This window comes from Trachemys scripta, chromosome 10, assembly GCF_013100865.1.
Source record: "Trachemys scripta elegans isolate TJP31775 chromosome 10, CAS_Tse_1.0, whole genome shotgun sequence".
NCBI lineage: Eukaryota > Metazoa > Chordata > Testudines > Emydidae > Trachemys > Trachemys scripta.
Window position 1 is genome coordinate 78,672,214 of NC_048307.1, and position 17,594 is coordinate 78,689,807.

At 42.0% G+C, this 17,594-nt stretch overlaps 1 protein-coding gene across 3 annotated transcripts; it reads right to left on the reverse strand.

Moving 5' to 3' along the window:
• Positions 1-721: 721 nt before the first annotated feature.
• SPG21 (SPG21 abhydrolase domain containing, maspardin) lies at positions 722-16,434 on the reverse strand. Of its 3 annotated transcripts, none has more exons than XM_034783988.1 (10): positions 16,279-16,434; positions 12,669-12,868; positions 12,462-12,555; positions 7,664-7,825; positions 5,435-5,515; positions 4,513-4,658; positions 3,790-3,898; positions 2,580-2,687; positions 1,784-1,924; positions 722-1,375 (listed from the first exon to the last, which is right to left on the reverse strand). In XM_034783988.1, exons 3-10 carry the CDS (start codon positions 12,522-12,524, stop codon positions 1,253-1,255), a joined length of 933 nt encoding a protein of 310 aa, XP_034639879.1. In that variant the 5' UTR covers positions 12,525-12,555; positions 12,669-12,868; positions 16,279-16,434; the 3' UTR covers positions 722-1,252. The 3 variants fall into 3 exon arrangements, with proteins under 3 accessions (XP_034639879.1, XP_034639880.1, XP_034639881.1); XM_034783989.1 differs by lacking the exon at positions 16,279-16,434 and adding an exon at positions 16,187-16,209; XM_034783990.1 differs by lacking the exon at positions 16,279-16,434 and adding an exon at positions 15,590-15,697.
• Between the last annotated feature and the right edge of the window lie 1,160 nt (positions 16,435-17,594).

Sequence of the window (17,594 nt, forward strand, 5' to 3'; positions counted from 1 at the left end):
CAATACAGTTTTGTTAGCATCAATACTTTTCCAATTCATTTTACCTTATATAGATGAACCACCTCTACCTTTTTGTGCTCTAAAAGTGCACAACCCAAAAGCAAGAGGGATTTGAAGGGTCAGTTCCCCTCCTTGGCGCATAAACATCTGTATATTCCCTAAAGGGGAAAAATGTCAGCATACAGGCTAACATGTTATCGCCACACAGGTAGCCTAGCCTTGAGTGCCAGTATGTGGTTTACTCGATTTCAGTACGGAAGAGGTAGTCACCTGTTATTTATACCAACCCTCACAAAGAGCACACTTTTCTTAAACACTCAGAAATTTGTCATGTGAAGTTTTGTATTTTTTACAGTGTTTAAGGGAGAAATCAAATCTGTTCTCCAATAAACTAGAATATTTTTCCTGTAAGGTGATGGGTGATTTCTTTCTTAGTTCAATCTGTGTTTTATAAAATGCTTTTTAAAATTCACATCCACATGCTGAAAACACTCTTATCCAACCCAATTCAATTGGAATTCACTATGATTCAAGCGGTTTTACCGTTCAATAAACACCCTTAAAACAAATCTAAGCAGAATTTAACATCCTTCAACACACCTTTTCTGATGGTAGCACTGCACTTTGATGCTATTTACATCCACATGTAGCTCTGAAAGACCACGTTAAGCTACAGTAATTCTATGTAGGCAATTAGAAAAAAGCCACTTGTTGAAATTGAAGTTTTATTGAAAACCATTGTTACAGCTAGCAAGTTAAAAACTGTAATGCTTCATATTTCAGGTAGAAATAAAGTAACTAACTTGCAACACAACTTATGAAGCAAATAAGTGATGTCAACATTGGCACTTCAGCATTTTTTAATCCAAATAGTCAACAAAATTATAAATGAGCTTTTAAGTACACAACCTGCATGTGCAATATATACAGCTAAATAAAAATATAAAAAAGAAATGGGGTTCTGTTTTAAGAACGTAGTGGTGAAGACTTTGGTAGCAAAATGTATCTCAATTCTTTAAAACTGGAGTCTTCTCAAAGGTACTTCCTTACATTCAAAGGAAAACTTAAACCAAAGTATCCTGTTACACTGCTGTAGATTACCGTTCTCGGTTGCATTACGCTGAATAATATCAACCCTGTTGGAGTTGCACAGTGATAACCGGCTAACGTAAAAAAAGGCAGATTGGAAACAGCGGATTATATACAGGAAGACAACCAGATTGGTTCACGGCTTTAACTGATTGAGAGAAAGCTACTGCTGCTCTTGTTCACTGCTGCTGTGAAGCTTGATTTTCTGGACTTCTAGTTCTTCTGCACTAACCATAGAAGGATCAATGGCTGCATATCGTGTACCATGGAACTGCAGTAAGTGTATCTGTTGGACATGAAAAGGAACTCTGAAGCAGCAATACAGAATGATGGGTAAGGTACCAGGTAAGAGGAAAGCAGCACGCCTCCCCTGCCAGTGAAATCCAGGAACCAGTCCCCATTATAGTTCAGTCAAAACATAGCATTAGTTCATACACCAACATTTGCTCCACCTACACGGAACACAAGAGCTCGGGGGGAGTGCAGCAATATCAGGCACATGAAAGCCAACCTCAAACCCAGGACCAACAAGTGTGGCTGCTGTGTAGCCCCGACCCTCCTGCACCAATTGGGTTCAGTGTCTGCACTCCCAAAGGTTAGGGAACAGCAGCAGATGAGGGTATGAGAAAGACGGGACTCTGCTGGGACATTTCTAAACCCGTTGCTAGGAAAGGTTTGAATTTCAGAGGCTTACTTGGATATAGACATTGACTTCAGCGCTTCTGCAGAGATAAGGGAAATTGCCTCCTGTTTTAAGGTGAGCTCTTCTGGCATTGGGGTACAGTTTGTACATTTCTTCTTTCGCTTCAGTTGAAAGTGCACTCTGGTCAAACACCTTGAAAACAATCACAGAGTAACTCTGAAGCCAATCACGTTTTTTGTAGCTATTTACCATAGCATACTAGAATGATTCTAACAATCACCTCACTGCTTTCTAGCTTCTTTGTGAAGTGAGATTTGCCCGACAGTGAAATCCATCTCCAAGAATAAAGCCCACGGTCTTACTGTATAAAATAAATTACACATTTTTTTATGCTTATTTGACAGGTGCGAGGCTTTGCCCTTCAGTAATAAGCTTAGGAGTGATTTCCTATATTGTTCACATCTGCCTCAGTTATTACAGTTTGACCTCAACGTGACACTGAAGTTAATAGGGACAGAGAACAATTGCATCTTTAAGAGCACCTAACATTTTATAGGCATGTCATAATCCAGAAAATGGAAGTCATGCTGCCCTAGTTTATAGGGCCATGAGCTCAGACTGTACTGTGCACAATACCCCAGTGACATTTTACAGTTAATTCATAGTGTTGCATAATGAGTAGAAAGCAACACCTAACATGAAATTAGATCTTCCACGTTTTGTTCTACAAAGGTGATCAAGTATTACAGTTGCTCATGGAATAGCCAAACCCTACTCAATCCAGCCAGGTGAAGCAATAGGCTAAAAGGAAGAAAGGGGGAAGAAAAAAAAAAAAAAAACACCTTACATCCATAATAGTTACAGGAATGTCTCGAATTTTATGAGGTTCCACATAGGAGTTCTGGCAGTTGAGGGTAAGTCTCGATGCTAACTCACTCTGGCCCAGGCTTTCCAGCTGTCAATACATGGAAATAAAGGCTATGAATTCAGTTTCACTTGGGGAGGTTTATGGTAACATAGCTGAAGAAATGGGCACAACCCAAATTTTGCTAAGGAGCAGGACTTAGGTTAGGTGTCCAGTTGCCCCAAATTTGAGTGGCACTGCAACCCCATGCACGAGGTTGCCACAACACTCACTCAGATTTGGTCCATCGTGATGGGGGACATGGAGGAGGGTGGCCAGGCCAAATATGAACAAATGACTTTGCCCCCTGGTGCATGGGGTCACAATGCCACTCATTTGTTCTGGCTGCCCCTCCATCATCTGGTCTGGGGGTGGGTGGCCACCTCTCCTCCCCCGCCATCATCACACCCCTGCAAAGAAATACGGTGGCTACTGGTTGTTTTTTTAAAAGAGCCCTGACCACTACTTCCCTAAGAAGGGCTTAAATTGCAGTTTTATATCTCTACAGTGCCTGGAAGGGGATACAAGAGGCAGACTTCATCGCATCCTGCACTACATAATGACAGATGTCCTGTAGGACCTCCAGTATCCCAGGTACTGCTTCTCTAGAGGACACCAGGGAGTCAATACACTCCATATACATTAGCCTTTTTCTCTTTAATGGAGCTTGAACTTAACCACAGCTAGCTAGGCTAGTAACACTGTTTGCACAGCATCTTGAAAATATCAAAAAGAACAGGAGTACTTGTGGCATCTTAGAGACTAACACATTTATTTGAGCATAAGCTCTCGTGGGCTACAGAGCATCTCATCGGATTTGTTAGTCTCTAAGGTGCCACAAGTACTCCTGTTCTTTTTGCGGATACAGACTAACACGGCTGCTACTCTGAAACCTGAAAATATCAAGTGTTCCTTAAGGAACAGAGACAAACGAGGCAGATCCTTAGCTGCTGTAAACTGTCATAGCTCCATTGAAGTCAATAGAGCTATGCAAAGTAACACTAGCTCAGGGTCTGCCACTTATTGTTTATCTTTTATATTAGGTAAGTAAAGATGGCAGCAATGTACCTACGGCATATGCAGTACGCTATCTTTAAAAGCAAGGTTAAACATGCTCAACGTTACCAGAATTAGACATCCAAGACTCACTTACCCTATCAACCATGAAATCGATTCCATCTGCCATTACAGGATCTACAGGACCAGAAGCAAAGTTTCCAAGAACAATTTTCTTCAGCATAAATGCAGGCATTAGCCAAAAGCTGAAATATAAACATGAGATCACATGAATCTCTTCAAGTTTAAAGACCTCCAAAAATTAAAAGGTTGTGTCTTCTGGTTTCTCCTCTCTTCCCCCCCCAAAAAACATTTGAGTTTAATTTCAAATCAAGTGGTTTGTGCAGGACTTCACTAGGGCAATCATTACATAAGCTTTTAAAATAACAGATAGAGAACTGTGTGTATAGGAATATAATACACTGAAAGTTACTGACTCTATCCTGCGAGAGTGTATTTTAAAAGTATTCTTCACCACACTGGTTTCATTTGAGCTTAATATATCCGCTAGGCAAAACAAAGATCTAGTCTTGACTCAGTCTTTCCCAAGTCTGATTATATCAGTCATAAAAGTTTAAGACAAAAAACAAAAACTTCTCTCCAATGTTAAAATTCCAGGTTTCAAAATCCTGATTGTGAAAGTGTGCACCTTCCTTGTAACATGGCTTTTTAAAGTATTTTGCCACCTGTTTTTCCATTGCTTGCTCAGATTACCAGCAAGTAATCTGTTTTTGAAACTACATTTGTCTAAAACTGACATTTTACTATAAAATGTAATAACGGTCAAAGACTGACATTACGTTTTATCAATATTTCTCACCTGTTCGCAGTCCATGTCTGGTTAAAAATGGAAGTGTCACTGAAAGCATTACACAGGATCAGAGACTGAACTCTGGGGGATTTGTGTGTATACTCAGCAAATTTTTGAGCCAAAAAGCCTCCCAAAGAAGCGCCAAAAAGGTGAACCTAATTTAAAACCAAACACAAGTTATGTAACAACTTATATCTATCCTGAATATCCATGCATAACATATTGTAAAAACATAACATTACAATATTATTCCTTTCCTCGTATTCTGACATAAGCTGAAAGTTTATTTAGAAATAACTGAAGTTCAAAAATTTATTTTCAACCAAAAAAAATAAAAATAAAAATACTAAAACACCTCTCAGATGTTGTAATTTTAAAAAGAAAGATACTTTAAAGACTGAAAATAAAGACACGGGCAACACAGGCGTCTCAAATATTCAAATCAGGACTTTAGTATATTTATCATGCCAAAATCAATATAGTATGAACAATTATTTTAACCTCTCTTCAATAGTTATTTTAATTCAAGATTGAAGATGTTGTGATATGTCATTTACTACCATTACTTACTATTAGAATAATACAGATAAACAATACTAGCACCCATTGTGCCATGTACTGTACAAACAGAATAAAAAGACTGTCTTTGCCCCAAAGACCTAAGTAATTAATTAACTACAAAACTGAAATTAATAAAAAACCACATGCAATTTTTTTTTTTTTTTAAACAATTCCTGAAAGCAGTGACTAATGAAATCAAAGCAGGACAGTTTTTGGATAGTGTTTGCTTCAATTTTGAATTTCTTGTTTTTAATAAGCCTGCATCATAGCATGGACATTTTCTGCATGTTAGTTCTTAATAAACTCTAGGCTTTTTTACCTAACATTTTTATAGTAACACCACGTTATTTGTCAATCTCAGGGCACTAACTTTATCCAGTTGTAGGTGGTCTAGTAGTTTTCGGAATCCGTCGCAGAACTCAAGGTGGTCCCAATACACTGGATACTGCAACTAGAGTAACAAAGTAAAATGAAAGTATAATGAGTAATTAAATGAAGCTGTTCTTTAAGCAGCTGCTCTTTCGTATCTCCAGAAGCACCTTTGGGCTTTCTGCTTAAAAAAAATATTTAAAGCCTTGTATATTAAAACCTGGCCAAACAGATGCAGCTAAGACATTCAACATTGGATGCGCAAAATTCTCATTGTGTTGTACAATAGACTAATGTTGTTTCTAGGGTTCCCATACCATAAAAATCATCAGAAATAAAATCATTATCTAGTAAAGATGTACACTACTTAAAGCTACACTACTATTTGCATAAATAAGGCTTCTGCTAAAAAATTCAGATCCTCCCCGTGGAATTCCCAGCAGCAGAGAGGCATCAAGACAAACACTACAACTAAGTCCTTCTAAAAAAAAAAAAATCTTGTGACTTAATATTTTCAGCCAGGCTAGCTAGGCAAGGGGGTAATCAAGTTGTATGCCTTTTCAGTAAACTCAACTTCTGAAGATAAAGGATGGCAACCCCTCATCCACTGTACAACTGGCTTAGGAACAGGAAGCAGAGCTGAAAGGTTTCCTTCTGAAACAACAGATACTGGTCACTGCTGGAGGGAAACCAGATTGATCAATGTCTGATCCAATAGGAAGACTTTTTTTTTAAATGGGTAGAATTTATAAAACACCATCAGCTTTGCTCCACTGGAAGGATGGAAGGTGAAAGGAGCAAACTCTGATGGAAGCAGACATAGAAAGGGGAACAGGGCCAGAAGTGGCCAAGGAAAAACAAAGGCAGTAAAGGCCTGAAGTTGGGCAGTGACCCATAACTACATGCGGACAGCTCAGTCATACTGGAGCCTTTAGGTTAAATTACCCATTCAGTTAAATTTTTAGACACCAGGTAATGCTTCTTAAAATGATGTGGATAAGTGGGGTAGTCTGGCTGTACCTTGACCAAAGTTACATCACATCACGTTGGCCTTTCAGAGAAGCCAACTACCATAGTTATATTCCTGACCAATATCAAGCTGAATCAGAGAGGAGCTAACAGAGATCCAACTGAAGACAAATCAAGGCCATGGGAAGTTGTTGCACTGGAAAGAGTGTCAACTGCAAACTTAGAATTCCTCTTGTACAAAACCTCAAGAGAAATGAACGAGTCGGGCTCTACCAAATTCACGGCCATGAAAAACGCATCACAGACTGAAATATGCTCTCCCTCCCCACCCCACCCCCCCACCCCCGGTGAAATCTGGTCTTTTGTTTGCGCTTTTACCTTATACTATACAGATTTCACGGAGGAGACCAGCGTTTCTCAAATTGGGGGTCCTGACTCAAAAGGGGGTTATGGGGAGTTGTAAGGTTATTTTAGGGGGATTGCAGTATTGCCACCCTTACTTCTGCACTGCCTTCAGAGCTGGGTGGCTATTGGCTGGGCACCCAGCTCTGAAGGCAGCACCCCGCCAACAGAAGCACAGAAGGGTGGCAATACCATCCCATGCCATCCTTACTTCTGCACTGCTGCTGCCGACGGCTCTGCCTTCAGAACTGGGCTCCCGACCAGCAGCCGCCGCTCTCCAGCTGCCCAGCTCTGAAGGCAGCATTGCTGTCAGCAGCAGCACAAAAGTAAGGGCAGCTGTACCGCAACCCCCCTAAAATAACCTTGCCACCCCCCTCCCCCCAACTCCTTTTTGGCTCAGGGCCCCTACAATTACAACAACTTGAAGTTTCAGATTTAGATAGCTGAAATCATGAAATTAACGATTTTTAAAGTCCTATGACCAAAATGGACTGTGAATTTGGTAAAACCCTATGAATGAGACATCAGCAAACTCCAACTCCTGGTGTTCATGGAGTAAAGAAAAAAATATCACAGAACGAATCCACTCGGTATAAATCTAATATACATTTTTGTATGTTTCACATACTCACATAGTGAACACAGGTTTGGTCTAGGCCCAGTTTTGCATGTTACATACCCCAGAATATACCTTAGTATAGCCTTCCCTGGAGTTCTCTGCTTTGATTCCTCCAAAAATTACGAGCTAAACAAACTTAGAAGCTGACCTTTACCAGATGCACCTAAAACTCTGGTTTTATTTACTGTAACATAAGAGCAAACAAACACTGAATTTTGATGTTGCATTGAGAATACTCACAGCAATAACTCTGTAACCCCATCCAGTCAGTGCCAAAATCTGCTGGAAAAACACATCTGCAGTTCCACTTACAGGTGGAAGAAATATGAGTGGGCACCTGATGTTCTTGGATCCTGCATCATATAGGGACCACACTTTACTGTCATCATCGTCTACTATGATCTGGAAGAAGAGAATTTAGTGAAACTTTGTGCAAGCCTGATACCAGATATCTCCCATTCAGTTTCTAGTAGCACAGTTTGTGAAAAACATGACAAGATTTTTCTTTCAAAATAAGTTCACCCTTTGCTACCCTTCAGAATAACTTTTCACCCATTGCCTGTTTAATAAATGTGATGTTTACGCTGTCCGCCTACGCACATCTGGAGGCAGAACTGAGGTTGTGAAATAGAAAAGAAGCTGATCAGACGCTCTCTCTAAGCAGTATGGTTTTAGTTAATAGAACAATCACGGTCTTATGGACGTTTGTGATGTTCTGAACAACTGAAGTCCAGTGCAAGTGCCAGAAGTAAGAAGTGAATTATGGCAGCTTGCAGAGATTGTTTTATGTAGGGATCTTTTCCTTACCAATATACAAGTTACATAACCCCAGCTGAACTAATGTTCGGTTTGAGCTTAGCATCTTCCTGAATCAGGCACTCTGGTCCCTTGTATCGGATAGAGTAATTTTAGATATGAAAATTGGTGTAGGAATTTATCATGGGAGCATCCCAATAGTCTGTTTACAAATGGGACCAACTCGTAGAAGATACTATACCAGGAAATCTGCAACCTTTGGCACGCTGCCTGTCAGGGAAAGCCGCTGGCGGGTCGGGCCGGTTTGTTTACCTGCCACATCCGCAGGTTCAGCTGATCACAGCTCCCACTGGCTACAGTTTGCTGCTCCTGACCAATGGGGGCTGCGAGAAGCGGCGCGCACCTAGGGGTGTGCTGCCCGTCGCTCCCGCTGCCCCCATTGGCCTGGGACGGTGAACCACAGACAGCGAGAGCTGCGATCGGCCGAACCTGCGGACGCGGCAGGTAAACAAACCGTCCTGGCCCACCGGGGGCTTTTCCTGATGGGCTGCATGCCAAAGGTTGCCAATCCCTGTACTATACCATAAGTAGTGGCACATGCTTGGCCAGGAGGAAAATTCCTTCTATGGTTTGACTAGCCCCCTGGCTGCTAAAGGTCTGACTCTACACCACCAAGAACATCCTCCTCCAACTGAGAAACATCATCAAAGTTCTGGGTTGGAAGGACAGCACCCTGCAACTGACTCAGTTTTCCTAGGCCTTGATATATGGAGGTAGTTGGGGGTGGGCCAAGAACTTGCAGGTCTGGTGACTATTTAACACTACTGTCTTAAACAGACCCAGAAAATTGGGACCACTAATCTGAAACAATGGAGGTCTGACTGTAAGATAGGGACACCGTTCACAGGATACCCAAAGTAGTACAAGCTGGAATGGGACAGAGAGCTGATTTACTGTCCAAGAGGAGTTCACTAGAATGTTAAAGGGAGAGACGTTGGAGAAGCAGAGCGGCACATGACCAGCTGAGGAAGTGGCTTGCTTAGACCCCAGCCACTACTGCTGCCCTTACAGGCCAAAAGCCTTCAGACCTTTGTGTTCTCCCTGTCTTATGCTAGGAATTCAAGACCCAAGAATGAAAATCCTGCACAAATGGCATCTTTAAAGAATAAGAGCTTGAGAAGTCTCAATCTCACAGTTTGCTTTTCAGGCATATTGCTGTGTATATTTAGGATTTTTTTTAAAGGTACAAAACTCACCAGTAGTACAGGACTACAGGCCAAATAAACTCAGTGACCATAAAACCCCCAAATAAAGCCCATGCAGTACAACAGATGCAGACCTCTCTGTTTATGCATCTGTGATCCATTTTAAATTTACAGCTTATTGAACTGGTAGCACCCAAAAGCTTTTTCTCATTGTCAGAGCAGTACAACCTCTCTATGGATACTCCGGAAATGCCATATCACAAATCCTAAGATCTGCCTGGCTGACAACAAATCTGTGATTTACAAGGAAGTCTGTACTTGAGGTTAAGGGAGCATGTGATTATCATATTATCAGTAGTTTTTGTAAAGTTTCCAAGAAATTAGAAAGGATTTAGTGCCAGGACTTCAGAGCCCTGGAACTGCTAAGGAACTCGCATTTCTACTCTTACATTACGTGAAAGAAAGTTCTCCTCTGCTATGCAAGATTATTAATTGAATCTGTTCATCGTGGCCCTGTGTGTCTGTGTAACAAGCACATACCTTCATGATTTTGAAAATGAAACATGCTAATATCCTCAAGTGAAGTACTCAGTGTAAGGCAAGTGTTAAAGAAATGATTAAGACTCAATACATGCGATGGGGAACTGAGGTCCAGAGAGATTACTTTCCCCAAAGCCAGACAATTAACGGCACCCAGAGTATGGCAAACACTTGTTCCATTTGAGAAAGAGCCACATAATATGTAGATTTAGTGTGATGTGTTTGGATCTGCAATAAATGTTGCACAGCTGAGTCACACTGATTAACAGCTGATTCAGACAGGTTATCGACCACCTTCTGTTCTGTTACACCACATTTGATTGATTATTGAATTTACATTTTGGGTGAAATCTGGCTCCAGTGAAATAAATGGCAAAACTCCCATTGACGTCAATAGAGCCAGAATTTCACCCCATGACTGTCTCAGAGCAGGATAATATTTTAGATAGTAAGACATTGTTTTACAGATAGCCGGTGTGACATTTTAAAGAGACGGAACATTCCACTCATACAGCACTTCCTACCTGAGGCTCTCAAAGCACTTTATGAAAGTGAGTTAGTTTATCCTCCGCATTCTCCCCACTCCCACCCCATTTTACACTCAGGAAACTGGGCTGTATGCAGTTTAAATGACTTGCACAAAGTTTTGCAAGGGCTTCCTGAATGACAAACATAGCACAAGGGCTCCTGGCTCCAAGCCCTGTCCTCTACCCACAAAACCAACCTTCTTCCCCACCACACACATCTGCAAGTCATAACGTCTATCTATAAAGCACTTTTCTTTGTAACACTGCAGATTAACTATGGGAATGACTTATCACATTTTGGAAATGCAATCACCAGTGGGGTGGAAGGCAGACGCCATTCTGCACCAGAAGTACTAGTAGTTTTCAGGAGAGGAAGTGAAGAGCCATTTCTCCAGTTGCAACTGCAGGGTGAATTTTATGTCAGCAGAATAGTTATCTGCAGTGGAATTTAGCCAGGACGCCACACTAAGTACTTATTCCGTTGCACTCTTTGGTCTTTACTGATCACAAGTACTAAGGTGTATGGCTATAAACAGATAGCATCACTCAAACTAGGATCAGAGGCAGAATGAAAGAATCTTTAAAAACTGATTTAATTTTCAGCATCCCTCTAAGCCTCCTCCTAGAAGGAACAGGCTTCCATCTATCTATGACCTCAGCAGGAAGGGGGAGAAGTGGCAGTGATAACACGTGGCGGGTGCAAGAAAAGCAGCCTAGTATCTCCAAGCCTCTCACCCCCGCTACCCCACAAAGAACAAACTGTGGGAGCTCACTACGTTGATTTGGTGGCAGCACAAAGCAGCAACGAGGAGGGAAGAAGTGGGATGGCAAGCCCCGTTTTCCCTCCTTCTGCATCAGGGAACCTTGCCTCCTCCATGCTGACCATATTGCTAACAATCACAGCCGAAGAGGGAAGTGTCCTATTCCTAGAAACAACCCCCACAATGAACTATAATTAAAATTGAGCTTTTCCCCTTTCAGAGACCAAGACTGGCTTGTTTAGGTCTCGCCCACTTCCCGCATTCGTCACTGTGGTATCTTTGACTCTGTCGTTTTTTATTTTGAAATAAGCAATCAGTAAAGAAAGTTATGCCCGTACTTTGAGGCTCAGATAAAACCTTCGTTGATTACCCTGAAATTAATTGATTAAATGAAAATATGCATAAATCATCAGCAAATGGGGAGTTATACTTGCTCAAGAGCTTACATGCAATGCAGTTCCTGTAGGAAGTGGCACAGTCTCACGGGCGTTCTTTCCATCTCGTTAAATCCCCAGTATGACAATATGCAGGCTAAATTATGACATCAGTACACCTATACTATCTCTCGGGCTACAAATTAAGTGCAATTACATCTGTGCAGACCCATTTTGGGCATAATCTGGAGGCAATGGGACTGCAAAGAGGTAGTTTGGCCTGCAGCACCATTATTACTTGTGAGATATTATAATAATATTAATATTACTTGCACCATTATTACTTGTGAGATGGAAAGAACCCATAGCTTGACGGTCAGAACCCAGGATGAATTTGTGAAGCTGACAGAAAAAGTATTTTCATGAGTCAAGACAGCATTGCTGTGTAAGCATGTGAATTGGTGGGCACAGTGGGCAAAGCCAGCGGCAACCCCAGCAAGGATGGTACACGGCAGCCCTCTCAGCTCCACCACCTTTTTCTAATCTCAGCTTCAAACGTTTGTTGCCACGAGAGGGCACTTGTGGCCCCCAACAGACACCATTTTCCAGAAGGCTCCCAAAGCTCAGGTGGCACCATGAATCCCACTAGAGGTAACAGACCACCTCCAATGAAAGTTACGTGAACATAAAAGTACTTGCTGAGTACTCAAATATCACGGTGATGGGGGCCACATCAATACCTAGATCTGCCACCTCCAGTGACTATTTTCCATTACCTACAAAGGCCCATTGCTTAGGCAATTTCCACCCCTGCACACCATGACCTTTCAGAAATAAGATACCACTTCATAAACAGATGATAAAAACATACATACCTTCTTAAGAGGAACTGTACTTCTGAACCAGTTATAGTCAGGAGAGACTTTAATCTCTCCCATGATGTTTAGATGAAACTGAGGTTGTGTAAACCTGAAACACAGACATGTGATGTTTCAGATTAAGAATGTAGGTTTACACTAATCCAGTGCATAAAAGCCTCATTGTGTATACAAAGGATTCTTTCAGGATAAATTTGTTTTTACCTCTTCTCAGTTGACCGTCCTCCCTCGTCAGCCTTCTAACTTGTGCCGTGTTTACGTATCCTTAGTTTTAATTATAACCACTTTGGGATATTCAGAAAATGCAGTCTCTTGATTGAATATTACTAACCCTCTAATTAGGAATCGATGGTGTCTTGTGCAATAAGAACTTTTCATAACAAAGCATTCCACTGTAGCAGCTCCTGAAAGGAAGATAGTATTGCAGGGTTTAAGATGTTTTTAAACAGTAAGTTATATTTTAACATTCCTTTTAAGACGGTTTATTAACTGTGGCCTCTATTTGAATTCGCTGGTACTTCGCTCACAGTTCAGACAATGGACTGTATAAGTATTATGTTTCATGGGTCTACAGTCTATTTAGTCAACTATTCAGACGGCACCTCTCATTTAAGTATAATTAACTTAAAACCATCTTAAAACGTGTAAAAATCTTCTCTTCAGATTACGTGATACCTATTGTAAAGAACAGTCAAAACTTCAGGGCCTGTCCACACAGGGAAATTGACCAGAGTAACTATTGCAAAATAGCTTCCAGTGTGGATAGTATTCCAGAATAAAAATCACTTTATTCTGGAATAATTAGTGTGCTTCTAATATGGGAATATTATTCTGGAATAAAATCACTTTTATTCCAGAACAGAGTATCTACATGGAGCTATTCCAGTCAGTTTCCCCATGTAGGTAAGTCTTAAGATTGCCTGCACATTCTGAATGTTATATAGTCTATATGGGATCCTAATTATTTGTAGTAAGGAAACTTACATAACTGACATGGGATCTACATTTCATTGGAACATTTATAGCACTAGTAGATTAAGAACTTCCATTTGTACAGCAAATGATGCCAGATAATGTTTTAAATTCACAGCTGTATGCTGACTGTTTGTTAACTTTAGTTTGCAAGGGAAATCCTGCTACTGTGATTCTTTTCATGTGCTCACAAGAATATAGTGGATAAGGAATGCATAATAAGTTTCCTTTTATTAATTATCATTACCCAATTATAATTAACGGCCACTTGTTCATTTTTCTTAGTAGAATAAGGCAATTGCCAATTCTGGTCAGTTTCCCTGAGGGCTAGTCTAGACAGTGTATAAAATCCATTAAAAACTAATTCATTTTGCAACTGGACTAAAGAATTAGTTACAATTCACTTTCATGTCTCTAGAACTCAGATGCCCATTCTTCTGCTTTTTAATGAAATGTGAACTCTGAAGGAAGGGCGTATTTCCCCTCCACCCCACCCAACATGAAAGAAAAATGTGCGCCTCTTACCTACAGTTTTCAGTACTGTATAATGAAAATGAAAGATTTTTTTTCTTCAACAAATGTTTCCAGATTCAGAGATTTCCCATCCAACTGGGTTGGGTCTCATTTCAGTTTTGGCTAAATTACTGTTTACGACATATTTTACCATTTGTGCTACTCTGGATGCACCAAAAAGGTATAACGGAGGCCAAATGCCTCTTCCACCCAACAGACTGCAAAGTGAAACATTACTGGAATGGGAAGGACAGCTGTGCATTAGAAAAATAAGAGTAGTTCATTCTATTAATCCCCTGCACCTGCCAAAAGTATGGCTTACCCTGTTCACATACAAAACAGATATGGGATGCGATAGTGCAATGAAGTACAGCAAGAATAGTAACAGCAAACAAAAAAGTACAGTGAACTTGATCCTTATATTTATTATTTATATTATAGTAGCAGTCAGAAGCCCAAGTCAGGATCAGCGTCCCACTGAGCAAGGTCTTGTATGAACGAACACATGTAAGGAAGTGCTAAACAGGAAGCATTTGTGTAGTCTGCTAAAAGGAATGGTATGTTAAAGAATAATTTTGTTCACTACAAAAGGATTAGAAATCAATTCTAGCTATAATCAGTTCTCATCTTTCCTCTTCTTCTGCCTATTGTTTTAGTACCATTATTAGGTGATGGTGATAGGTGCCAGTTACAACTTTGGACACAGGGGTCCTCAGTCCATATCCTGGGTACAGGCAGCATCTGTTCAAACTTTTCCTCACTCTCACTGTCGTGAGAACGTACCTCAACAATGACCTGAAGGGGCCCCCTCATTGGGCTGATAAAGCATATCAATCTCCATGCCCGTTCAAACCTTGGGATCACTCCTGAGACTGCTAATAAAGATCCCAATCAATGCCATTTGTAGAAGATAGCTGTCCACTGCACAAAACCTACTAGTAACTGGACTGAGATCCTCAAACTCATGCAAGCAAGCCATCCATCAAATGATAACTAGAATCAATGACCACCGCAAAACATTTCCCCTTAAATTTGCTGTTTTTAAAGTTTGTTCTGACTATGCCTGTACCCCTTGTGTTTGTCTCTCAAGAGTGTTTGTGCAAATGAATTTCAATGGTATGAAATTCACTTTCTGTGAACACTCAAAGCAACATATATGCAAGTATGCACAGAAACAGAATACTAAGTTCACACCCGTAACTATTTGTGCCACTAATGCTTGCACGCTCTTTGAAGTCACAGAACAGAAACAATGCCATGAAATGTAGCTGGGAAATCAACTATCCAATACAACTCATATGTAGTGAATATCAACAACTCTCAGACTGGTTAAGGATCAAGCCAGTGTAGTTTTTGGTTTTTTTTAATTCAAATACACTAATACATGTAGGAAAATGTTGCCTGTTGATGTATATCCCATAAGCGGGAATAGAGATTAAATGTGTCTGATAAGTTTTTTGTGACTCATTCACAACACGGCTCTAGTAACTTTCAGTCACTGATGGTCTGAACTGCTTTTGAGCCTATCACAGGAGAAGGAAAGCTGCATATATTCTGTTAACAATTGTTTGGATGTCTATACCCCCAAGCTGCATTTGATCTGCAAGAAACAGACCAGTAAGAACCGTTACTCAGCCCACCCATCAAAACGTTTGCTCTCCTGATGTTTCTCGCTGCATCGGCCAGGTTATTCCTGCTCCCATGGACAGAAAATCCAAATCAGCAAAATTGTGTGTCTGAAACAAACTGTGCTCAGATTGGTAAAGACAGTTTAGTTACAACAGCTACAGGCGCTTTAACTTACTAATAAATGAAAAGTGCCACCACAGGGAGTTAAAACAGCACCTTTTGGGATATGAGATTACAGGTCCCATCCCTCTCCGCATTCCTGCCTCCCCCCCTTCACTCCCCCCCCCCCGCCCCGGGGGGGGGGCCAAGAGCCCCCTCCCTTCACTCCCCTCCCCCAGCACAGGGGGGCCAAGAGNGGCCAAGAGCCCCCTCCCTTCACTCCCCTCCCCCAGCACAGGGGGGGCCAAGAGCCCCCTCCTCCCCCTCTACTCCCCTCCCCCAGTACAGGGGGGCCAAGAGCCCCCTCCCTTCACTCCCCTCCCCCAGTACAGGGGGGCCAAGAGCCCCCTCCCTCTACTCCCCTCCCCCAGTACAGGGGGGCCAAGAGCCCCCTACTCCCCATCCCCAGCACGGGGAGGGGGGCAGAGCTCTGTAGCACATCCCAGTACCTTGGCTTCTCCGCTCTCTGCCCCAAAGAGAACGGGGGGGGAGCTCTGTGCAGAGGGGGTCCCCGCGCGGACGCACCCCTCCCGCTCCTTACCGGCTCCTCCCGCGCGGCGCTGAAGCGGGCTGGGGGAGGGGGCGTCTGTCGCCGAGCCTCGCTCCCGCGTCCTGCCAGGGAGACGCGGACCAAGAGCCCGTTTCCGGGTGCTCCGCCTGCGTCCGGTGGGGGAGGAGGGAGCGTACACGCTGACCACGTGATCACACAGGTGAGCGTTCGCAGCTGACGGCGTCCATCGCTACCGAGGCGGAACAGTGGCGCCACGTGACCTGAGCTCTTGGCAACTACCGCGGGGCAGGGGTCATGTGACCTATAATAAGCAAGGGGGTCATATGACTGGTATGGCGGGTAACCTGACGCTTGGTAGGCAACCCTGATAGTGAGGGAGACGCCTCCACCCAGACACTCAAAGAAGTGGGGTTGGTCCTGCTTTGAGAAGGGGGGTGGACTAGATCACCTCCTAAGGTTCCTTCCAACCCTGATATTCTATGATAAGTAGTGACTCCCCTGCTTCCCACGTGGGCCTCTCTCACCCCAAAGTACTACCTGGGCCTGAGTTCTGGGCTGCAGCTCCAGTGACACTGGGGAGTGTCCTCCATGGTTACTCTGGACCAGTACGGCCAACCCCAAGAGTTCAAAAATCACAAATCAGGACCTCCCCGCAAATTATGAGATTGGCTTAAAAAACACCAGGTTTTATAAAAAGAGAACATTGGGGGGGAGGGGGAGGCGGGATTTTTGCCTTTCTGGTTTTGGAGTCGTTTAGGGTGCACTTAGGACAAGTTTTAAAGTTTTTCTCCACATCTACAAGGGCTAGAAACTTGTTTAATGGAAGTTGAAATTCTTATATAATAAACATGACTCCAAGAGCTGGGGCTTTAAGTAACCATGAAAATCACTGCAAGACTACTGATAAAATATGAGCGTTAGTACTAGGGCTCTAGTTTGAACCCAGCCCCATTCCAGTGTCTCTGGATAGCAGTTCTATTATAATGATTTTTTTAAAAAAACTCTAGTGAAAGCCAGTGGAATAGATAACCTTGCAGATATGTGTGTACTCATATGAGGAAATGGAGAGAGGAGCTCCAGCACTTTTATTTCTATCAGTGAGTTCATGGTCAATGAGAGTTAGGGTGGTCACCTTTCTTGGATGGAAATCAGGGAAACCACATGAAAAATAAGGGACAACACTTTATTTTAAAAGATGTTTTAGGGAAACATCATTTCCCTTAGCATATGTATTTTTTCTTCAAGTGTACATTTCTACTGCCTTCGAGTATACAGTGCAATTATCGTAAGCTTCAATTAAATGTTTAAAATAGTACTTACCAATTTTAATACATTTTAGTACACAG